Source organism: Ranitomeya variabilis, chromosome 7 (genome assembly GCF_051348905.1).
Source record: "Ranitomeya variabilis isolate aRanVar5 chromosome 7, aRanVar5.hap1, whole genome shotgun sequence".
In the NCBI taxonomy this organism is placed as follows: domain Eukaryota; kingdom Metazoa; phylum Chordata; class Amphibia; order Anura; family Dendrobatidae; genus Ranitomeya; species Ranitomeya variabilis.
This window is the reverse complement of record NC_135238.1, coordinates 13,606,633-13,625,922: the sequence shown is the minus strand read 5'-3', so window position 1 is coordinate 13,625,922 and position 19,290 is coordinate 13,606,633. Positions and strand designations below refer to the sequence as shown.

General features: G+C 48.3%; 1 protein-coding gene across 1 annotated transcript; it reads right to left on the bottom strand.

The window, feature by feature from the left end:
* Window positions 1-16: 16 nt before the first annotated feature.
* LOC143785376 (nmrA-like family domain-containing protein 1) lies at window positions 17-18,797 on the bottom strand. The gene is made up of 5 exons (XM_077274167.1): window positions 18,719-18,797; window positions 12,231-12,469; window positions 11,869-12,118; window positions 5,550-5,740; window positions 17-476 (listed from the first exon to the last, which is right to left on the bottom strand). The coding sequence occupies exons 1-5, from the start codon at window positions 18,756-18,758 to the stop codon at window positions 297-299; spliced, it is 900 nt and encodes a 299-aa protein (XP_077130282.1). The 5' UTR covers window positions 18,759-18,797; the 3' UTR covers window positions 17-296.
* Window positions 18,798-19,290: the final 493 nt, after the last annotated feature.

Here is a 19,290-nt window from a genome sequence, read left to right as displayed (position 1 = left end):
AATTCACACACTAATGTCATAGTTCAGAAATTGTTTTATTAGACAAAATTTATAGAAAACTGGAGACCTGCGGTCCCGAGTGTTTCACAGTAATGGTCCCAAAAACTAGGACAGACAGTGTATAGCAGCCAATCAGGGTACAGCTTTTATCTTCCACATGGAGTCTCAGGAGTGAGAGCCGGGTTTTGATTGGTTGCTACGGTCACAATACTTTCTCCCACCTGTTTCCATGCACTAGTTTTGTTAAAGCAGCCCCGAGGTTTCAGTCTTTCCTCCACCACAAGTCACAAATGACTTCACAAGTCCTTAAACGCCTCCTTGTTCTCCTCCATCCATGGTTGGAAGGTCTTGGCTTTGGGGTTGAGCTTTAAGGTGATGTCCACGTCCCGGTCGGGCTTCATGGTGAAGAAGCGGAACATGTTGGAAATCTCCACGGCGCCGGGGTGGCCGAGCTTCTCGTACGCTTCAAGGGTGAGCTGTGGGCCAAATACACATTAGGCCGGTTTCACACGTCCATTTATTTCCAGTACCGGAGATATGTGTCCATGTGTTGTCAATGTAATACTTGTGGCATACGGTTGGTTGTGGCAATCCAGAACCACACGGACGGCCGCCGGGGAAGAAGCGCTACAGTAAGCGCTGTTCCCCTGCGGCAGGTGCTGAAGACGGCTCTCCTCATTCTCCCCTGGTCTGACTGCGGTCGGCGCGAGCAGAGGAGAATGATGACAGCAGGTGGGGGGTTTTTGGACTCTTACTCCCATCATTCGACACCTGCTACTGCTGGGTTATTCTTTCAATTAGAGGACTTTATTCTTGCGGTGTCTTTATTTACTATATAACTATAGGATTAGTAATGGATAGGTATTAGATATTTACATGCAGGCGTCTGCTACAGACGCAGTCTGCTGCATTTCATCTTCTAACTTCCATCTTTTAAATTACATCTCTTTAATTATGACTTTGAATTAGACTGAATTGGACTGGAATTGACTGGAAGGTAACAGAACACCAAACCACTACGATGTTTCGGTTTCTTTTCTCATTCACCCCCATACTACTTTCCTTCTTACAATCTCCTGCAATCCCTCCACCTTGTAAGGAACTAGTCATTTCTTCCTCCATCCTCCCCAGCCATCTCATCTTCTCCTCAGAACTGTTCCTCCACATAAAATCCTTTTTCTCCAGACACACACGGCCACATCATGTCCTATCCTGCTCCCAACTTCTAACGCTCTGTCTGCTACTCCTCATTGCCAGTGATGTATCCCCAAATCCCGGCCCACCCCAACACATCCCCACACTCATTTCTAACCCCCTACCTCGATCCTCCGCACTTTTTCCCAACCATGACAACCTCATACCCATTCATCCAGCCCCCAGTCCCCTTACCTGGAGCACTATGGAACGCACGCTCCGTCTGCAACAAACTGCCATTTATCCATGACCTCTTCATCACCAACAAACTCTCCTTCCTTGGCATCACGGAAACCTGGCTCACCCCCTCTGACTCAGCCTCTCCAGCTGCACTTTCCTACGGCGGTCTCCACCTCTCTCACACCTCTCGCTCCACCAACAAACGTGGTGGAGGAGTTGGCTTGCTCCTGTCCGACACCTGCTCCTTCACTCCAATCCCGCTACCACCCTCCGCTACCCTTCCCTCATTTGAGGTGCACTCCATCCGCATCTATTCCCCCTCCAACCTCCAGCTGGCTGTCATCTACCGCCCCCCAGAACTAGCCAACTCCACCTTTCTCGACCACTTCACCACATGGCTACTTCATTTCCTCTCTGTTGACATCCCCACTATCATCATGGGTGATTTCAACATCCCGATTGACACTTCCACCTCAGCTGCCTCTAAACTTTTATCACTGACTGCCTCCTTTGGCCTCACTCAATGGTCCTCTGAGGCCACTCACAAAGATGGCCACACGCTTAACCTCGTCTTCACCCGCCTCTGCTCCCTTACTAATCTCGCTAACTCACCCCTCCCCCTGTCTGACCACAACCTACTGACATTCTCTTCCCTCTCCTCTCCTAGTGTGCAACCCCCACTCCACGAACTCCCTCGCAGAAATTTCAAACATCTCAACTTACAATCACTCTCTGAGTCCCTTCTCCCTCTTACCGACATAGCCTCCCTTCATGACACAGATGCTGCTGCCACTTTTTATAACACCACAATAACAGCAACACTCAATTCGGCCGCCCCGCTCATGACATAGCAAAACTCGTACAGTCAACAGGCAGCCCTGGCTGACCAGCCTGACTAAAGAACTGAGACGGGCTTCCAGGATCGCTGAGCGAAGATGGAAGCGATCCCGCTCTGCTGACCACTTCAACGCATACAAGCAGTCCCTCGCCAGCTTCAAGTCCGCGCTCACTGCCGCAAAACAAACTTACTTCTCATCTCTCATATCCTCCCTGTCTCACAACCCTAAACAGCTTTTCAACACTTTCAATTCTCTACTCCGTCCCCCTGCACCCCCTCCCTCCCCTCTCATTTCTGCTGAAGACTTTGCCTCTTTCTTTAAACAGAAGATCGATACGATCAGAGAAAGCTTTGGCCCACAGCGCCCACTGCCCCTCTTAGCTGCTCACCCCTGCTCCTCCAAAACCAGCTTCTCCACCATGACAGAAGATCAGCTCTCCACCCTCCTGTCAAGATCACACCTCACCACCTGCACGCTCGACCCGCTCCCATCCCACCTCATCCCTAACCTTTCCACGGTCTTCATCCCAACCCTAACGCACCTCTTCAACCTCTCACTCACAACAGGTGTCTTCCCCTCATCCTTCAAACATGCCAAGATCACACCCATCCTCAAAAAGCCCTCCCTCGACCCATCCTCTGTGTCTAGCTATCGCCCGATATCTCTACTTCCTTATGCCTCCAAATTGCTGGAGCAACACATCCATCTTGAACTGTCCTCTCACCTCTCCTCCTGCTCCCTCTTTGATAGATTACAATCTGGCTTCCGTTCCCATCACTCAACTGAAACTGCCCTAACTAAAGTCACCAATGACCTACTAACTGCCAGGAGCAAGCAACACTACTCTGTCCTCCTTCTCCTGGACCTGTCTTCTGCCTTTGACACTGTGGACCACTCCCTTCTGCTACAAATCCTCTCATCTCTTGGCATCACAGACTTGGCCCTTTCCTGGATCTCATCATATCTGACAGATCGGACATTCAGTGTCTCCCTCCGCCACACCACCTCCTCACCTCGCCCCTTGTCAGTCGGTGTTCCTCAAGGCTCTGTTCTAGGACCCCTACTTTTCTCCATCTACACCTTCGGTCTGGGACAGCTCATAGAATCCCACGGTATGCAGTACCATCTCTATGCTGATGACACGCAGATCTACCTATCCGGACCTGACCTCACCTCCTTACTTACCAAAATCCCGCACTGTCTGTCTGCTATTTCAGCCTTCTTTTCTGCTCGCTTTCTACAACTGAACATGGACAAAACAGAATTCATCATCTTTCCCCCATCTCACTCTACCCCTCCACCAGACCTATCCATCAATGTCAATGGCTGCTCACTTTCCCCAGTCCCACACGCCCGGTGCCTCGGGGTGATCCTCGACTCTGCCCTCTCTTTCAAGCCACATATCCAAGCCCTTGCCTCCTCCTGCCGCCTCAAACTCAAAAACATTTCCCGGATCCGCGCATTCCTTGACCGTGACACCACAAAAACACTAGTGCATACCCTTATCTCCCGCCTCGACTACTGCAACCTCCTACTCTCTGGACTCCCCTCTAGCACTCTGGCACCACTCCAATCCATCCTACACTCTGCTGCCCGACTAATCTACCTGTCTCCCCGCTATTCCCCAGCCTCTCCCCTATGCCAAGCCCTTCACTGGCTTCCTATCGCCCAGAGACTCCAGTTCAAAACCCTCACAATGACCTACAAAGCCATCCACAACCTGTCTCCTCCATACATCTGTGACATGATCTCCCGGTACTTACCAACACGCAACCTCCGATCCTCTCAAGATCTCCTTCTCTACTCCCATCTCATCTCTTCTTCCCACAACCGCATCCAAGACTTCTCCCGTGCTTCCCCCATACTCTGGAACTCTCTACCCCAGCACATCAGACTCTCGCCTACCATAGAAACTTTCAAAAAGAACCTGAAGACTCACCTCTTCCGACAAGCCTACAGCCTGCAGTGATCCTGAACCTACTGAACCGCCACACAACCAGCTTTGCCCTCTCCTAGTGTATCATCACCCATCCCCTGCAGACTGTGAGCCCTCGCGGGCAGGGTCCTCCCTCCTTATGTACCCGTGTGCCTTGTTTTTGCTCATGTTTAATGTATTTGTCTATATTTGCCCCGTATTTTCACATGTAAAGCGCCATGGAATAAATGGCGCTATAAAAATGAATAATAATAATAGGTGTCTTATAGACGATGATTATTATTACAGTATTACTAACCCGTGGGCTTGATGTCGCCTGACAATACAAAGGTGACATCAACCCCACAAATATGAACCCCACTTGCCACCACTACAGGGCAAGTGGGAAGAGGCGGTCAAAGCGCCAGAAAATGCGCATGTAATAGATGCGCCTTTTCTGGGCAGCTGCGGGCTGCTGTTTTTAGGCTGGAAGGGCCTATATCAATGACCCATTACCAGCCTGAGAATATCAGCCCCCAGCTGTCTGCTTTAGCACGGCTGGTTGTCAAAAATGGGGGGACCCCATGCTATTTTTTAAAATTACTTAAATAATTAAAAAAACAGTGTGGGGACCCCTCTATTCTTGATAACTAGCCTTCCTGGGGGTTTTGCCTGGTTGGTTCAAGAAAACGGGGGAACCCACGTCGGGTTTTTCATTCATTTATTTCGTTAGCTCTCAGGCAGCAGCTGAAGAATACCCCGATCATCTGCTCCTGCTGTCATTAGCAGCAGGTGTCGGATGATGGGAGTAATAGTCCCAAAAGCCCCCCACCTCCTGTCATCGTAGAACTCTCATCATTCTCCTCTGCTCGCACCGATCGCCAGCAGAGCAAGGAAGAATGAGGAGAGCCGGCTTTAGCACCTGCCGCCGGGGAACAGCGCTTACTGTAGTGCTTCTTCCCCCGTGCTGCGAGTGTCAGACGGATGACATCAATGTGTGTTCTCCGTGTGCGGGACGTTTTGCCGTCCGTGCTGACGGTATAAAATGGACATGTCTATGTGTGGGGCACACGGACACACGATCTTGAATGGGTCTACGTGTGTCTGTGTCTCCGGTACGTATGAAAACTGTCACCAAACGTACCGGAAACAGGTGTGTGTAAGGGACATTACAGCACAGGCCTCACTACAAGCTATTGCTCTCTGGTATCAGTCATGTTAGGCAGAGGAGATTGACCTGTGACATGATATACAACTAAGTGAGCAGAAGTGTAAATGCAGCTCTGGTTGTGAGCGGGTGAACGCCACCCTGTGCCCAGCGAGTATAAAGCACGGGATGGCTGCCTTGTAATTGCCCACTCTACACTGTGGCGGCCATTATGGCGGTGTCATATTTGAGGGAGAGAAGCCGCTGATCTCACCTTGGCGTCTTTAATGTCCTTGCCGGTGACTTTGGACATTATGGCCGCATACTGCGCCACCGTCAGCCTCTCCCTTTTGAGTCCGATGTTCTTGCCTACGTATTCAGATGGCGACTTCAGGATGCTGACCACCACGCCGCCCAAATCCTTGACAGACATCGAATCCAGGGGCACATCACCCATCGGGATGGCTGGAAAGAGGAGGAGTCGTTAAACTGGTGCAGAATCATCATCTGGAGTCTAGGATGTGAGACTGGATGCAACTGTAACAAAGCCTCAGCTGTAGCACATTACAGCCATACAGAGATTTCAACTGGATGTAGACTAACATATACCAGTCACTGACAGCTAGCAGAGATTTAGAAAAAAAATAGTTTCATTATGCTCCAGAGCTGCATTCACAGTTGATTTCCTGCTGAAAATTAGGCTGCACAATAGCACGTTACTGCCCCCCGCTGGTGCAAAGTATTTAGTGACTGGCAGTAGGAGATTCCCTGTCTGAAAGCAGCGTTTCAGTGAGACACGAGTACTGAAGATAAAACTGGACGAGGACCTCTGGGCAGCCATTACAAGGGTGCAGGGCCGGCTGGACAGTATAGTCCTCCATACAGCATTATGGGCGCCACATAGTTCGCCATGCGGTATTATGGGCACCACATAGTCCGCCATACGGTATTATGGGCACCACATAGTCCTCCATACAGTATTATGGGCACCACATAGTCCTCCATACAGTATTATGGGCGCCACATAGTCCTCCATACAGTATTATGGGCACCACATAGTCCGCCATACAGTATTATGGGCACCACATAGTCCGCCATACAGTATTTTGGGCACCACATAGTCCTCCATACAGTATTATGGGCACCACATAGTCTGCCATACAGTATTATGGGCACCACATAGTCCTCCATACAGTATTATGGGCACCACATAGTCCGCCATACAGTATTATGGGCACCACATAGTCCGCCATACAGTATTATGGGCACCACATAGCCTGCCATACAGTATTATGGGCGCCACATAGTCCGCCATACGGTATTATGGGCAGCACATAGTCCTCCATACAGTATTATGGGCACCACATAGTCCACCATACAGTATTATGGGCACCACATAGCCTGCCATACAGTATTATGGGCGCCACATAGTCCGCCATACGGTATTATGGGCAGCACATAGTCCTCCATACAGTATTATGGGCACCACATAGTCCACCATACAGTATTATGGGCACCACATAGTCCTCCATACAGTATTATGGGCACCACATAGTCTGCCATACAGTATTATGGGCACCACATAGTCCGCCATACAGTATTATGGGCACCACATAGTCCTCCATACAGTATTATGGGCACCACATAGTCCTCCATACAGTATTATGGGCACCACATAGTCCGCCATACAGTATTATGGGCACCACATAGTCCGCCATACAGTATTATGGGCACCACATAGCCTGCCATACAGTATTATGGGCGCCACATAGTCCGCCATACGGTATTATGGGCAGCACATAGTCCTCCATACAGTATTATGGGCACCACATAGTCCACCATACAGTATTATGGGCACCACATAGTCCTCCATACAGTATTATGGGCACCACATAGTCTGCCATACAGTATTATGGGCGCCACATAGTCCGCCATACAGTATTATGGGCACCACATAACCTGCCATACAGTATTATGGGCGCCACATAGTCCGCCATGCGGTATTATGGGCAGCACATAGTCCTCCATACAGTATTATGGGCGCCACATAGTCCGCCATACAGTATTATGGGCGCCACATAGTCCTCCATACAGTATTATGGGCACCACATAGTCTGCCATACAGTATTATGGGCGCCACATAGTCCGCCATACAGTATTATGAGCACCACATAGCCTGCCATACAGTATTATGGGCGCCACATAGTCCGCCATATGGTATTATGGGCAGCACATAGTCCTCCATACAGTATTATGGGCACCACATAGTCCACCATACAGTATTATGGGCACCACATAGTCCTCCATACAGTATTATGGGCACCACATAGTCTGCCATACAGTATTATGGGCGCCACATAGTCCGCCATACAGTATTATGAGCACCACATAGCCTGCCATACAGTATTATGGGCGCCACATAGTCCGCCATATGGTATTATGGGCAGCACATAGTCCTCCATACAGTATTATGGGCACCACATAGTCCGCCATACAGTATTATGGGCACCACATAGTTCTCCAACAGTATTGTGGGCACCACATAGTCCTCCAACAGTATTATGGGCACCACATAGTCCGCCATACGGTATTATGGGTATTATTATTTATTTTTATAGCACCATTGATTCCATGGTGCTGTACATTAGACGGGGTTACATCAAAATACAGATATCACTTACAGTAAACAAAACTAACAATGACAGACTGATACAGAGGGGAGAGGACCCTGCTCTTGTGGGCTTACATTCTACAGGATGGTGGGGATGGAGACAATAGGTCGGGGGTTGCAGTAGCTCTGATGGTGTTGAGGTGGCCGTTTGGTCATTACAGGCTGTAAGCTTTCTTGAAGAGATGAGTTTTCAGATTCCATCCTAAGGATCCCAGTGTGGTGGATAACCAGATGTGTTGGGGCAACGAATTCCGAGGATGGGGGATATTAGAAGTCTTGGAGGCGGTTGGGTGAGGAGCGAATAAGTGTGGAGGAGAGAAGGAGGTCTTGGGAGGACCAGAGATTACGTGAGGGAAGATATTGAGAAATTAGTACAGAAATATATGGAGGAGACAGGTTATGGATGGCTTTGTAGGTCAGTGTTAGTAGTTTAAACTGGATACGCTGGGAAACTGGGAGCCAGTGAAGAGACTTGCAAAGAGGAGAAGCAGGAGTGTAGCGAGGAGAGAGATTAATTAGTCGGGCAGCAGAGTTAAGGATGGACTGGAGGGGTGCGAGAGTGTTAGAAGGTAGGCCACAAAGGAGGATGCTGCAGTAGTCGAGGCGGGAGATGATGAGGGCATGTACAAGCATTTTGGTAGAGTGAGGGTTGAGGAAAGGACGGATTCTGGAAATATTTTTGAGCTGGAGGCACCAGGATTGGCGAGAGCTTGGATGTGCGGTTTGAAGGACAGGGCAGAGTCAAGTCACAGTGGTCAACTGTGTCGAAGGCAGAGGACAGGTCTAGAAGGAGGAGTATTGAGAATTGTCTGTTAGCTTTGGCTGTAAGTAAGCCGTTAGTAATTTTGGTCAGGGCAGTCTCGGTGGATTGGTGGGGATGGAAGCCAGATTGTAGGTTGTCGAAGAGCGAATTAGATGCAAAGTGAGAGGAAAGTTCAGCGTGGATGTGCTGCTCCAGGAGTTCGGAAGCAAATGGGAGCAAAGATATGGGGCGATAGCTGGACATAGCACTTGGGTCAAGGGATGGCTTTTTGAGGATAGATGTGATTGTGGCATGTTTGAAAGCAGAAGGGAAGGTACCAGAAGTTAGTGATAGGTTGGAGAGATGGCTTAGGGATGGGATAAATGCGGTGGTGATGTTGGCGAGGAGATGGGATGGGGTCAAGTGCACAAGTGGTGAGGTGTGATTTGGAGAGAAAATGAGCAAGCTGTCCTTCAGAGATTTTGGAGAGGGAAGTTATGGGGTTTAGGCATTGGTCTGGCATACAAAAGGGTTGTGGTGGTCGGACAACAAAGACTTGCCTTGTTTTGTCTATCTTATTTTTGAAATGTGTGGCAAAGTCCTCGGCAACGATTAGGGAAGTCGGAGGAGGCAGCGGTGGGCGGAGGAGGGAGTTTAAAGTGTTGAACAACTGTTTGGGGTTGTGGGATAAGGAAGATATGAGGGATATAAAGTAGGCCTGCTTAGCAGAGGTGGGGGCTGATTTGAATGCGAGTGTTGCCTGTTTGAATGCATTAAATTCATCTTGCGAATGTGTTTTCTTCCAACACCGCTCTGGATACTTGCCGAAGCTTTTTAGTGGTGTTATTGTGCCAGGGTTGTCTATTGATTCATTGCACTCTGCTATGCATGAGAGGGGTGACAGAGTCGATGGCTGGCGCAAGAGTGACATTGTAGAAACTAGTGTCTGATGAAGTGAGCAACAAGAGTTTGGAGGCTGTTGACTGGTAGGTGTCAATGGGGGTGTTGAAGTCACCCATGATGATGGTGGGAATGTCAGCAGAGAGAAAGTGAAGAAGCCAGGTGGAGAATTGGTCAATAAAGGCAGTGGCCGGGCCTGGAGGTCGGTATATGATGGCCACTTGGAGGTTGGAGGGAGAGTAGATGCGGACAGAGTAGACTTCAAAAGAGGGGAGGGTAAGGGAGGGAAGAGGTGGGATTGTGATAAAGGTACAGTTGGTAGAAAGTAGAAGGCCCACTCCTCCACCATTCTGTTGCCGGGGCGAGGAGTGTGGGTGAAGTGGAGTCCGCCGTAACATAGCGCAGCAACGAAGGCGGTGTTGGAGGGTGTCAGCCATGTTTCGGTGAGACCCAGGAATGAAAGATTACGAAAGGTAAAGAGGTCGTGAATCAAATGGTGTTTATTGCAGACGGAGCGGGCTTTCTAGAGTGATCCAGAGAGAGGGAGCAGGGGGGTGGGCATCATGGGCACGGATTTGAAGTGAGCAAGATTTCGGGTGTTTATATTGGGATATGAGCGATAGGAGGGGGAAATAATGGGAGGTATGAGCTGTGGGGTTTAGGATTGGAAGATATGTCGCCAGCAGTGAGGAGAAGCAGAGAGAGACAGAGCAGGTGGGAGAAGGAGAGTGGGCGGCTTGTTTTATGTTTTAGTAGGAGAGATGTAATGTTGAGGAGGAAGTCTGCAGAGGAGGTCAGGTGGGGAGGCAGGAGGGAAGGAGAGATTATTATTTGGTTAGAGGGTGCTGGGGTTTGGGGATGGCGAGGACTGTTAGGGCGTATGTGAGCATTGTGAGAGTAAGGGTGGAGGAAAGAGAAAGACATTTAGTACATTTAATAAAAGTGGTTAGCCGTACCTTCTGTTCACTTCTGGTTCATTTCTGGGATATTTCTGTATACTTAAAGAGCCATAGTTATGGGCACAACACAGTCCTCCATACAGAATAATGATCCCCATATATTGCTCCATACAGTATATGATTGTTTACATATATTGCCGCAAACATTAGAACAAAAAATCTCTCCTCGCTGGCCGCTGCTTTGGACTCCTCAGCGTCGCAGTCTTCCGGCTCTCTGCACTGCCTGTTCAGGCACAGAGCGCACACTAGTCACGTCATCGCGCCCTCTGATCTGAACGTCAGTCAGAGGATGCAGAAAACACCTCAGCGGTGGAACATGGAGAGGTGAGTATCACAAGTGCCGGGGCCCAGTCGCGGGCACTGGCACCGGGCCCCCATTGCATGCCTGTGTCCCCAACGGCAAGTGAGCCCCCGCTTGCCTAGGGCCGCGGTACTTGCCTGGGTGTGCCAGGTGCCAACGCCGGCCCTCCAAGGGTGTACTCAGTTTTCATAGGCCCCTGAACAGCAGTCCTGCATGGATGGAGGAGGCTTTTCCATAAAATATCACTTAAAATATTCAAGTGTCGAATTGGTGGGGGTCCTTCTGTTAGAATGTAAGGGGGACACAGGACCCTCCTAGAGCAGCAGTCAAATATGCCTCCTGCTCCATTCACAGCGCCGACCCCATTAGCTGGAAAGTCATAAAGAGATTGTCCCTGTCAGGATTTTTTTTTATTGCCCATAAGCTCAGTGTAAGGCCTCATTCAGACAGACGATTTTCACGTACGAGAAAAAAAATCAGCTGATTCTGATCAGAGAAAATAAGAAGTCGAACAGATTCGATTGTCCTCCGGGTGAAGTCTGATTCCCCTCCTTCCTCACAGACCCATTGACTTGCACTGCAGATACTGGTCTGACCCGCGGATCAAAATTGTACATTTTTTAAACTGACTTCATGAAGAATCATAGTCTGTGGGGCCACTCACACGTCCATCACAGGTACGAGTCATGTGTGAAAACCACTGATGGCACTCGAGGCATCATTCACATCATTTTCACAGCACTGCAGTCAATCACTGAGCTCAGCGGTTCATACTGTCTACTTTGGCCAAGCTCAGTGATTGGCTGCAGCACTGATGTTGTGACACTGGAACCAGGGATGGAGAAGACTCAGTTCAGCCGTTTACACGTCTCCAAGGTCTGTGGGTAGAAAGAGGTTGAAAGCGTCATCCACTTCCTGTATAATTGGTGCCCTGTGACAGCAGCCATTTTGGGCGTCCCCTATATAAAGCTATGAAGGCCTCTCCCTCATTAATGACGAGTGACGGAACGTTCCTTGTACCTAGTGAGTAGCCATTGCCGTCCTTGTTCTTCTGGGGCCTGAAGTAGGTCAGCATGTTCTCGTAGTAATAAGGAAGCCTCACGCTGGTCATGGGGACCCCGATCTCACGGAAATATTCCTCAACTTCTCCTTTTCCATCCAAATGCAGCACCTCCAGCTTTCCCCCCGTCAGTTTCTTCACATTCTCCAGGCCGCTGTAGACCACAAACTCCAGGGCGAGACGCTTGGACAGATCTGCGACCAGTTTACCCTGGAGAAATTTATACAAGTGTTATCAGGATCCAGAGCAGCGCTCCTTACATGAAACAGGAGGCTCAGGATGAATCCCACATCATGAGACAGTCTAGTAATGGCGCCGTTACCTGTGTGACCTCTTTCTCCTTACTGAAATGTTCCACGTAGTTGGTGACCAGGAACGCCCCATACGCCCCGCTCAGGGCGGCCTCCAGACTCTTCTCATCGTCCAGATCCGCAAACACGACCTCCGCTCCGGCCTCCTTTAGCTTCACAGCTGCCGGTTTGCTGGTGTCCCGAGTCACCGCCCTGACCTCAAAGGTGCCATCATCCAGGAGAGCGGCAACGACGGATCCACCCTGAGCTCCTGGGAGAGAAAGCACAAGACATGGCGGACATTAGCACCACGGCCAAACATCGGGAAACAGCACCATCCAGAAGGTTGGGAAAACCGAGGGACCACCCTGTAAATATTCACCATCAGTCCGGATTATACCGGGACCACCCTGTAACTATTCACCATCAGTCCAGAGTATACCGGGACCACCCTGTAAATATTCACCATCAGTCCTGAGTATACCGGGACCACGCTGTAACTATTCACCATCAGTCCAGATTATACCGGGACCACCCTGTAAATATTCACCATCAGTCCGGAGTACACCATAGCTCCCAACGGTCCCTCATACTGTAGGACTGTCCCGATTTTGAGGCTGTGCCCCGCAGTCCCGCACCGGACTCTACCTCTCCCGCACAGACAGCAGGAGAAGCAGCCGACACGCCCCCTTGTATTAGGCCACGCCCCTCCGTATCTTCCGGGGAGTGAGGACATCTTGAGGTACGTGTGTGTGTGTGCTGGCCCTGCTGTGCTTACAGTACAAGGCATTATAGCAAGGAGTAGTGGCAGCAGTTAGAGCAATGCAGTGCAGCCTGTTAATCATAGGCGCAGTGTATATATATATATATCTATATATATAATTGTCTAAGGGTTTTTCCGTCTGTCTGTCTGTCTTTCTGTCTGTCTGTCTGTCTTTCTGTCTGTCTATCTTTCTGTCTGTCTGTCTGTCCTGGAAATCCCACGTCTCTGATTGGTCGAGGCCGCCAGGCCTCGACCAATCAGCGACGGGCACAGTATCGACGTAGATGCCATAATGGTTGCCATGGCGACGATGATGTCATAAAGGTTGCCTCGACCAATCAGCGACGGGCACAGTCTGCCGCGAATTCTGGAATCATCATTGTCCATATACTACGGGGACATGCATATTCTAGAATACCCGATGCGTTAGAATCGGGCCACAGTCTAGTATATATATATATATATATATATCCTTTATATACAACAGCAGTTATGGAGTGGAGCCAGTAGATAGTGGTGTTGTCTGAGTGCATGCAGAGTTCACAGAGCTGGGCTACATTGCAATGTGCAGGATCTGTGAGGCAGCAGTGTGGACAGCGAGAGGTGGTAAAATATTTGCCTGCATTGTAAGCAGAGCTGCTGGGACACATCTACAGCCCCTACTGTACACTGGCATCATCGTGTGTGGCCATTATACAGTATTGAGCATCATGTGGGGCCATTATACAGTATGGAGCATCATGTGTGGCCATTATACTGTATGGAGCATCATGTGTGGCCATTATACTGTATGGACCATCATGTGATGCCATTATACAGTATGGAGCACTGTGTGGCCATTATACAGTATGGAGCATCATGTGTGGCCATTATACAGTATGGAGCATGATGTGGTGCCATTATACAGTATGGAGCACTGTGTGGCCATTATACATTATGGAGGACTGTGTGGCCATTAAACAGTATGGAGCATCATGTGGGGCCATTATACAGTATAGAGCACTGTGTGGCCATTATACAGTATTGAGCATCATGTGGGACCTTTGTACAGCATGGAGCACTGTGTGGCCATTATACAGTATGGAGCATCATGTGGGGCCATTATACAGTATGGAGCACTGTGTGGCCATTATACAGTATGGAGCACTGTGTGGCCATTATACAGTATGGAATATCATGTGTGGCCATTATACAGTATGGAGCATCACGTGTGGCCAATATACAGTATGGAGCAATGTGTGGCCATTATACAGTATGGAATATCATGTGTGGCCATTATACAGTATGGAGCATCATGTGTGGCCATTATACAGCATTGAGAATCATGTGTGGCCATTATACAGTATGGAGCACTGTGTGGCCATTTTACAGTATTGAGCATCATGTGGGGCCATTATACAGTATGGAGCACTTTGGGTCATTATACAATATGGAGCACTGTGGGGCCATTATACAGTATTGAGCATCCAGTGGGGCCATTATACAATATGGAGCATCCAGTGGGGCCATTATAGAGTATGGAGCATCATGTGGGGCCATTATACAATATGGAGCACTGTGTGGCCATTATACAGTATGGAGCACTTGTGGGGCCATTATACAGTATGGAGCATCATGTGGGGCCATTATACAGTATGGAGCACTGTGTGGCCATTATACAGTATTGAGCATCATGTGTGGCCATTATACAGTATGGAGCATAGTGTGTGGCCATTATACAGTATGGAGCACTGTGTGGCCATTATACAGTATGGAGCACTTGTGGGGCCATTATACGTTATGGAGCATCATGTGTGGCCATTATACAGTATGAAGCACTGTGTGGCCATTATACAGTATTGAGCATCATGTGTGGCCATTATACAGTATGGAGCATCGTGTGGGGCCATTATACAGTATGGAGCACTGTGTGGCCATTATACAGTGCAGAGCACTGTGGGGCCATTATACAGTATGGAGCACTGTGTGGCCATTATACACTGTGTTCCAAATTATTATGCAAATTGGATTTAAGTGTTATAAAGATTTAATTGTTTTGTTTTTCAAATAAACTCGTGGATGGTATTGTGTCTCAGGGCTCAATGGATCACTGAAATCAATCTCAAACACATGGGATAATTAGTTTTCCAGGTGATTCTAATTAAAGGAAAACTACTTAAAAATGATGTTCCACATTATTAAGCAGGTCACAGTTTTCAAGTAACATGGGAAAGAAAAAGGATCTCTCTGCTGCTGAAAAGCATCAAATAGTGCAATGCCTTGGTGAAGGGATGAAAACATTAGAAATCTCCCAAAAACTTAAGCGTGATCAACGTACTGTTAAGAGATTTGTGGTTGTATCTGAGCACAAATGTGTTTGTGCTGATAAAGGCATAATGAGGAAGATTTCTGCCAGGCAAGTTCATCGGATTAAGAGAGCAGCTGCTAAAAAGCCATTACAAAGCAGCAAACAGATATTTGAAGCTGCTGGTGCCTCTGGAGGCCCTTGAACCTCAAGGTGTAGGCTCCTTCAAAGGCTTGCTGTGGTGCATAAACCTATTCGGCCACCCTTAAACAGTGTTCACAAGCAGAAAGGTTGTATTGGGCCCAGACATACATGAAGACTAATTTCCAAACAGTCTTGTTTACTGATAAGTGTTGAGCAACCCTGGATGGTCCAGATGGATGGAGTAGTGGATGGTGGGTAGATGGCCACCATGTCCCAACAAGGCTGCAACGTCAGCAAGGAGGTGGAGGAGTCATGTTTTGGGCCGGAATCATGGAGAAACAGCTGGTGGGGCCTTTTAAGGTTCCTGAAGGTGTGAAAATGACATCTGCAAAGTATATAGAGTTTCTGACTGACAACTTTCTTCCATGGTATAAAAAGCAGAAACGTGCCTTCAGGAGCAAAACCATCTTCATGCATGACAATGCCCCATCTCATGCTGCAAAGAATACCTCTGAGTCATTGGCTGCTATGGGCATAAAAGGAGATAAACTCCTGGTGTGGCAACCATCTTCCCCTGACCTCAACCCTATAGAGAACCTCTGGAGAGCCAAAGATCTATGAGTGTGGGAGACAGCTCACATCAAAACAGCAGCTCTGGGAGGCTATTCTGACTTCATGCAAAGAAATACAAGCAGAAACTCTCCAAAAACCCACAAGTTCAATGGATGCAAGAATTGTGAAGGTGACATCAAAGAAGGGTTCCTGTGTTAACATGTAACTTGGCCTGTTAGGATGTTTTGGAGGTAAATAGCTTTTTTGTTCAGTGAATGTGACCTCCTAATGCTGCAAATTCCACAAATGAACATTTTCAGTTCTTTAAAACAGATCAAATGTTTAGAAATTCTACAGTGCGTAATAATTTGGAACAGTGCATTTTGAGTTTTTATTCATTTTGGAGATTATACTGTTATCATTGGGAGGTTTCTTCAATAAAATTCGATGTATACTCTAACAGGTGATGACTTTTATTAGGCTGACTGTCATTTGCACCAACCATTTAGGAAAATCCGATAAAAATGTAATTTGCATAATAATTTGGAACATAGTGTACAGTTATGAGCATCCAGTGGGGCCATTATACAGTATGGAGCATCATGTGTGGCCATTATACATTATTGAGCATCATGTGGGGCCATTATGCAGTATGGAGCATCATGTGGGGCCATTATACAGTATGGAGCATCATGCGGGGCCATTATACAGTATGGAGCACTGAGTGGCCATTATACAGTATTGAGCATCATGTGGGGCCATTATACAGTATGGAGCATCATGTGGGGCCATTATACAGTATAGAGCATCATGTGTGGCCATTATACGGTATTGAGCATCATGTGCAGTCATTATACAGTATGGAGCATCATGTGCGGTCAGTATACAGTATGGAGCATCATGCGGGACCATTATACAGTATGGAGCACTGAGTGGCCATTATACAGTATTGAGCATCATGTGGGGCCATTATACAGTATGGAGCATCATGTGGGGCCATTATACAGTATGGAGCATCATGCGGGCCATTATACAGTATGGAGCACTGTGTGGCCATTCTACAGTATTGAACATCATGTGGGGCCATTATACAGTATGAAGCACTGTGTGACCATTATGCAGTATTGAACATCATGTGGGGCCACTATACAGTATGGAGCACTGTGTGACCATTACACAGTATTGAACATCATGTGGGGACATTATACAGTATGGAGCACTGTGTGGCCATTATACAGTATTGAACATCATGTGGTGCCATTATACAGTATGCAGCACTGTGTGGCCATAATACAGTATTGAACATCATGTGGGGACATTATACAGTATGGAGCACTGTGTGACCATTATACAGTATTGAACATCATGTGGGGCCATTATACAGTATGGAGCACTGTGTGACCATTATGCAGTATTGAACATCATGTGGGGCCATTATACAGTATGGAGAACTGTGTGACCATTATGCAGTATTGAACATCATGTGGGGACATTATACAGTATGGAGCACTGTGTGACCATTATACAGTATTGAACATCATGTGAGGCCATTATACAGTATGGAGCATAGTGTGTGGCCATTATACAGTATGGAGCACTGTGTGACCATTATACAGTATTGAACATCATGTGGGGTCGTTATACAGTATGGAGCACTGTGTGGCCATATTTTCTTCTGTTTATAATTATTGTTTTTGAAACAGTGTTATCAGAAGTGCTAAATGGGCGTGGTTGGGGCGTGGATATGGGTGCGACTAGTTGTGAAATGGGTGTGGTCAGGGGTGTGGTCTAAAATATGCTGTGGCGCGCTATGCGCGCTGCTACCCTTGTCCCTCTTTGCCTTCTTCAAAAGTTGGTAGGTCTGAATATCCCGGGACCACCCTGCTTACCGAAACAGACACCAGGGGGCGCTCCAGCACCTCTTTCCTGGAGTTAAAGCAGTATGAACAGTGACACGCCGGCCATTATGGGTGCGGGTGACATTTTTCAACCACATCATAGTTTGTAACATTTTGAAATGTGGCAGATCTATTTAGTTTTGTCCAAAAAAAAAAACTAAAAGTGAAAAAATTTACAGTCAAACACCACTATAACAGAATCCCCGACTGGAGGACGTAGGGACGCGTCATCCACAAGAAGCAAGAAGGAGGACGGCATCATGAAGAGATGGCAGGCGCCGGACCAAGACCAGAGATGCCCCTTGCACCGGACCGTAGGAGACTATAATAAAAGGGTTTTTTTCTTCTCTTGCAGGTCGGGTTGGGGGCAATTATAGCATTATAGACTGCTGTATATCAGCCCTGAAAGGCGGTGGACGGATCTCATATAGGCCAAAGCTGGTGACAGTTTCCCTTTAAGAGCTACAATCTCAATCACTTAAAACGTATATTCCCATGCCCTAGCAAATAATACTTATGAAAAATGTAGCTCAAGGGTTAAACAGTGGGGTTCCTACTCCCTCTCCCCCTCCGTAGTACTTGGGGTAAACTTCCGCATAACAAGCTGCACTTTGCCCCCGGCATTAGGACTGTGGGACGGAAGCCATATTACCGGTGGAGGAGCCAGGAGAGAAGAACATAAAGCTGCTTGTAAGGTTCCCCATCCCAGGACTGGTGACAGATGCTGGGGGTTGTAGTCCAGCAGAGCTGCACTGCCTGTACATAGGGTGGGCGACCTATGGGATGTATACAGCAGTCACAGGATCTTCCAGGCACCACCACTGCCTGCAAGGGAAAAGTTCCCCCAAACTCCAGCACTTTCTCCTCCCCCGCACTCACCTGTGGCTCCAAACACCACGAAGACTCTCTTGTCGGCCATGTCTGCTGTGCACTGGATGTCTGTGCAGGTATACAGCCCAGAGCGGATTATATACCGGAGCCCGGACCCCTCCCCACCCTGGGCCGAGGCCAAATGTCATAATGACTCAGCACTGCACACAACAGTCAGCCGTCATCCCAAGACCCTCTAACAACCTCACTATGTCTGCCGGGCAGTCAGCAGACAGTCACACTATTATCAGCCAAAAAGGACATTCCATCACCCCGGCTGTTCATCCTGAGCTTCCTAGTTCACAAGTAGAAAGCAGGACGGCAGTGAGGACTGACACCAGCAGAGGAATATTCAGCTTCATGTACAAATGCAGAGTAATGGCAGCAAATACGATTACGAGGTAAGAGATCATCCGCATCATCTCATCACTGTCCTGTGTCTGCAGCAGGAGCCTCTCCCTTCTGCCCAATCTAGGACAACATGCATGATGGCGGCCATTGGTGGATCTCACCCCATAGGACTCAGGAGATGCCGGCTGCTATTCAGGATGGATAAGGGGTTACATTCTGGTAATTTGTGA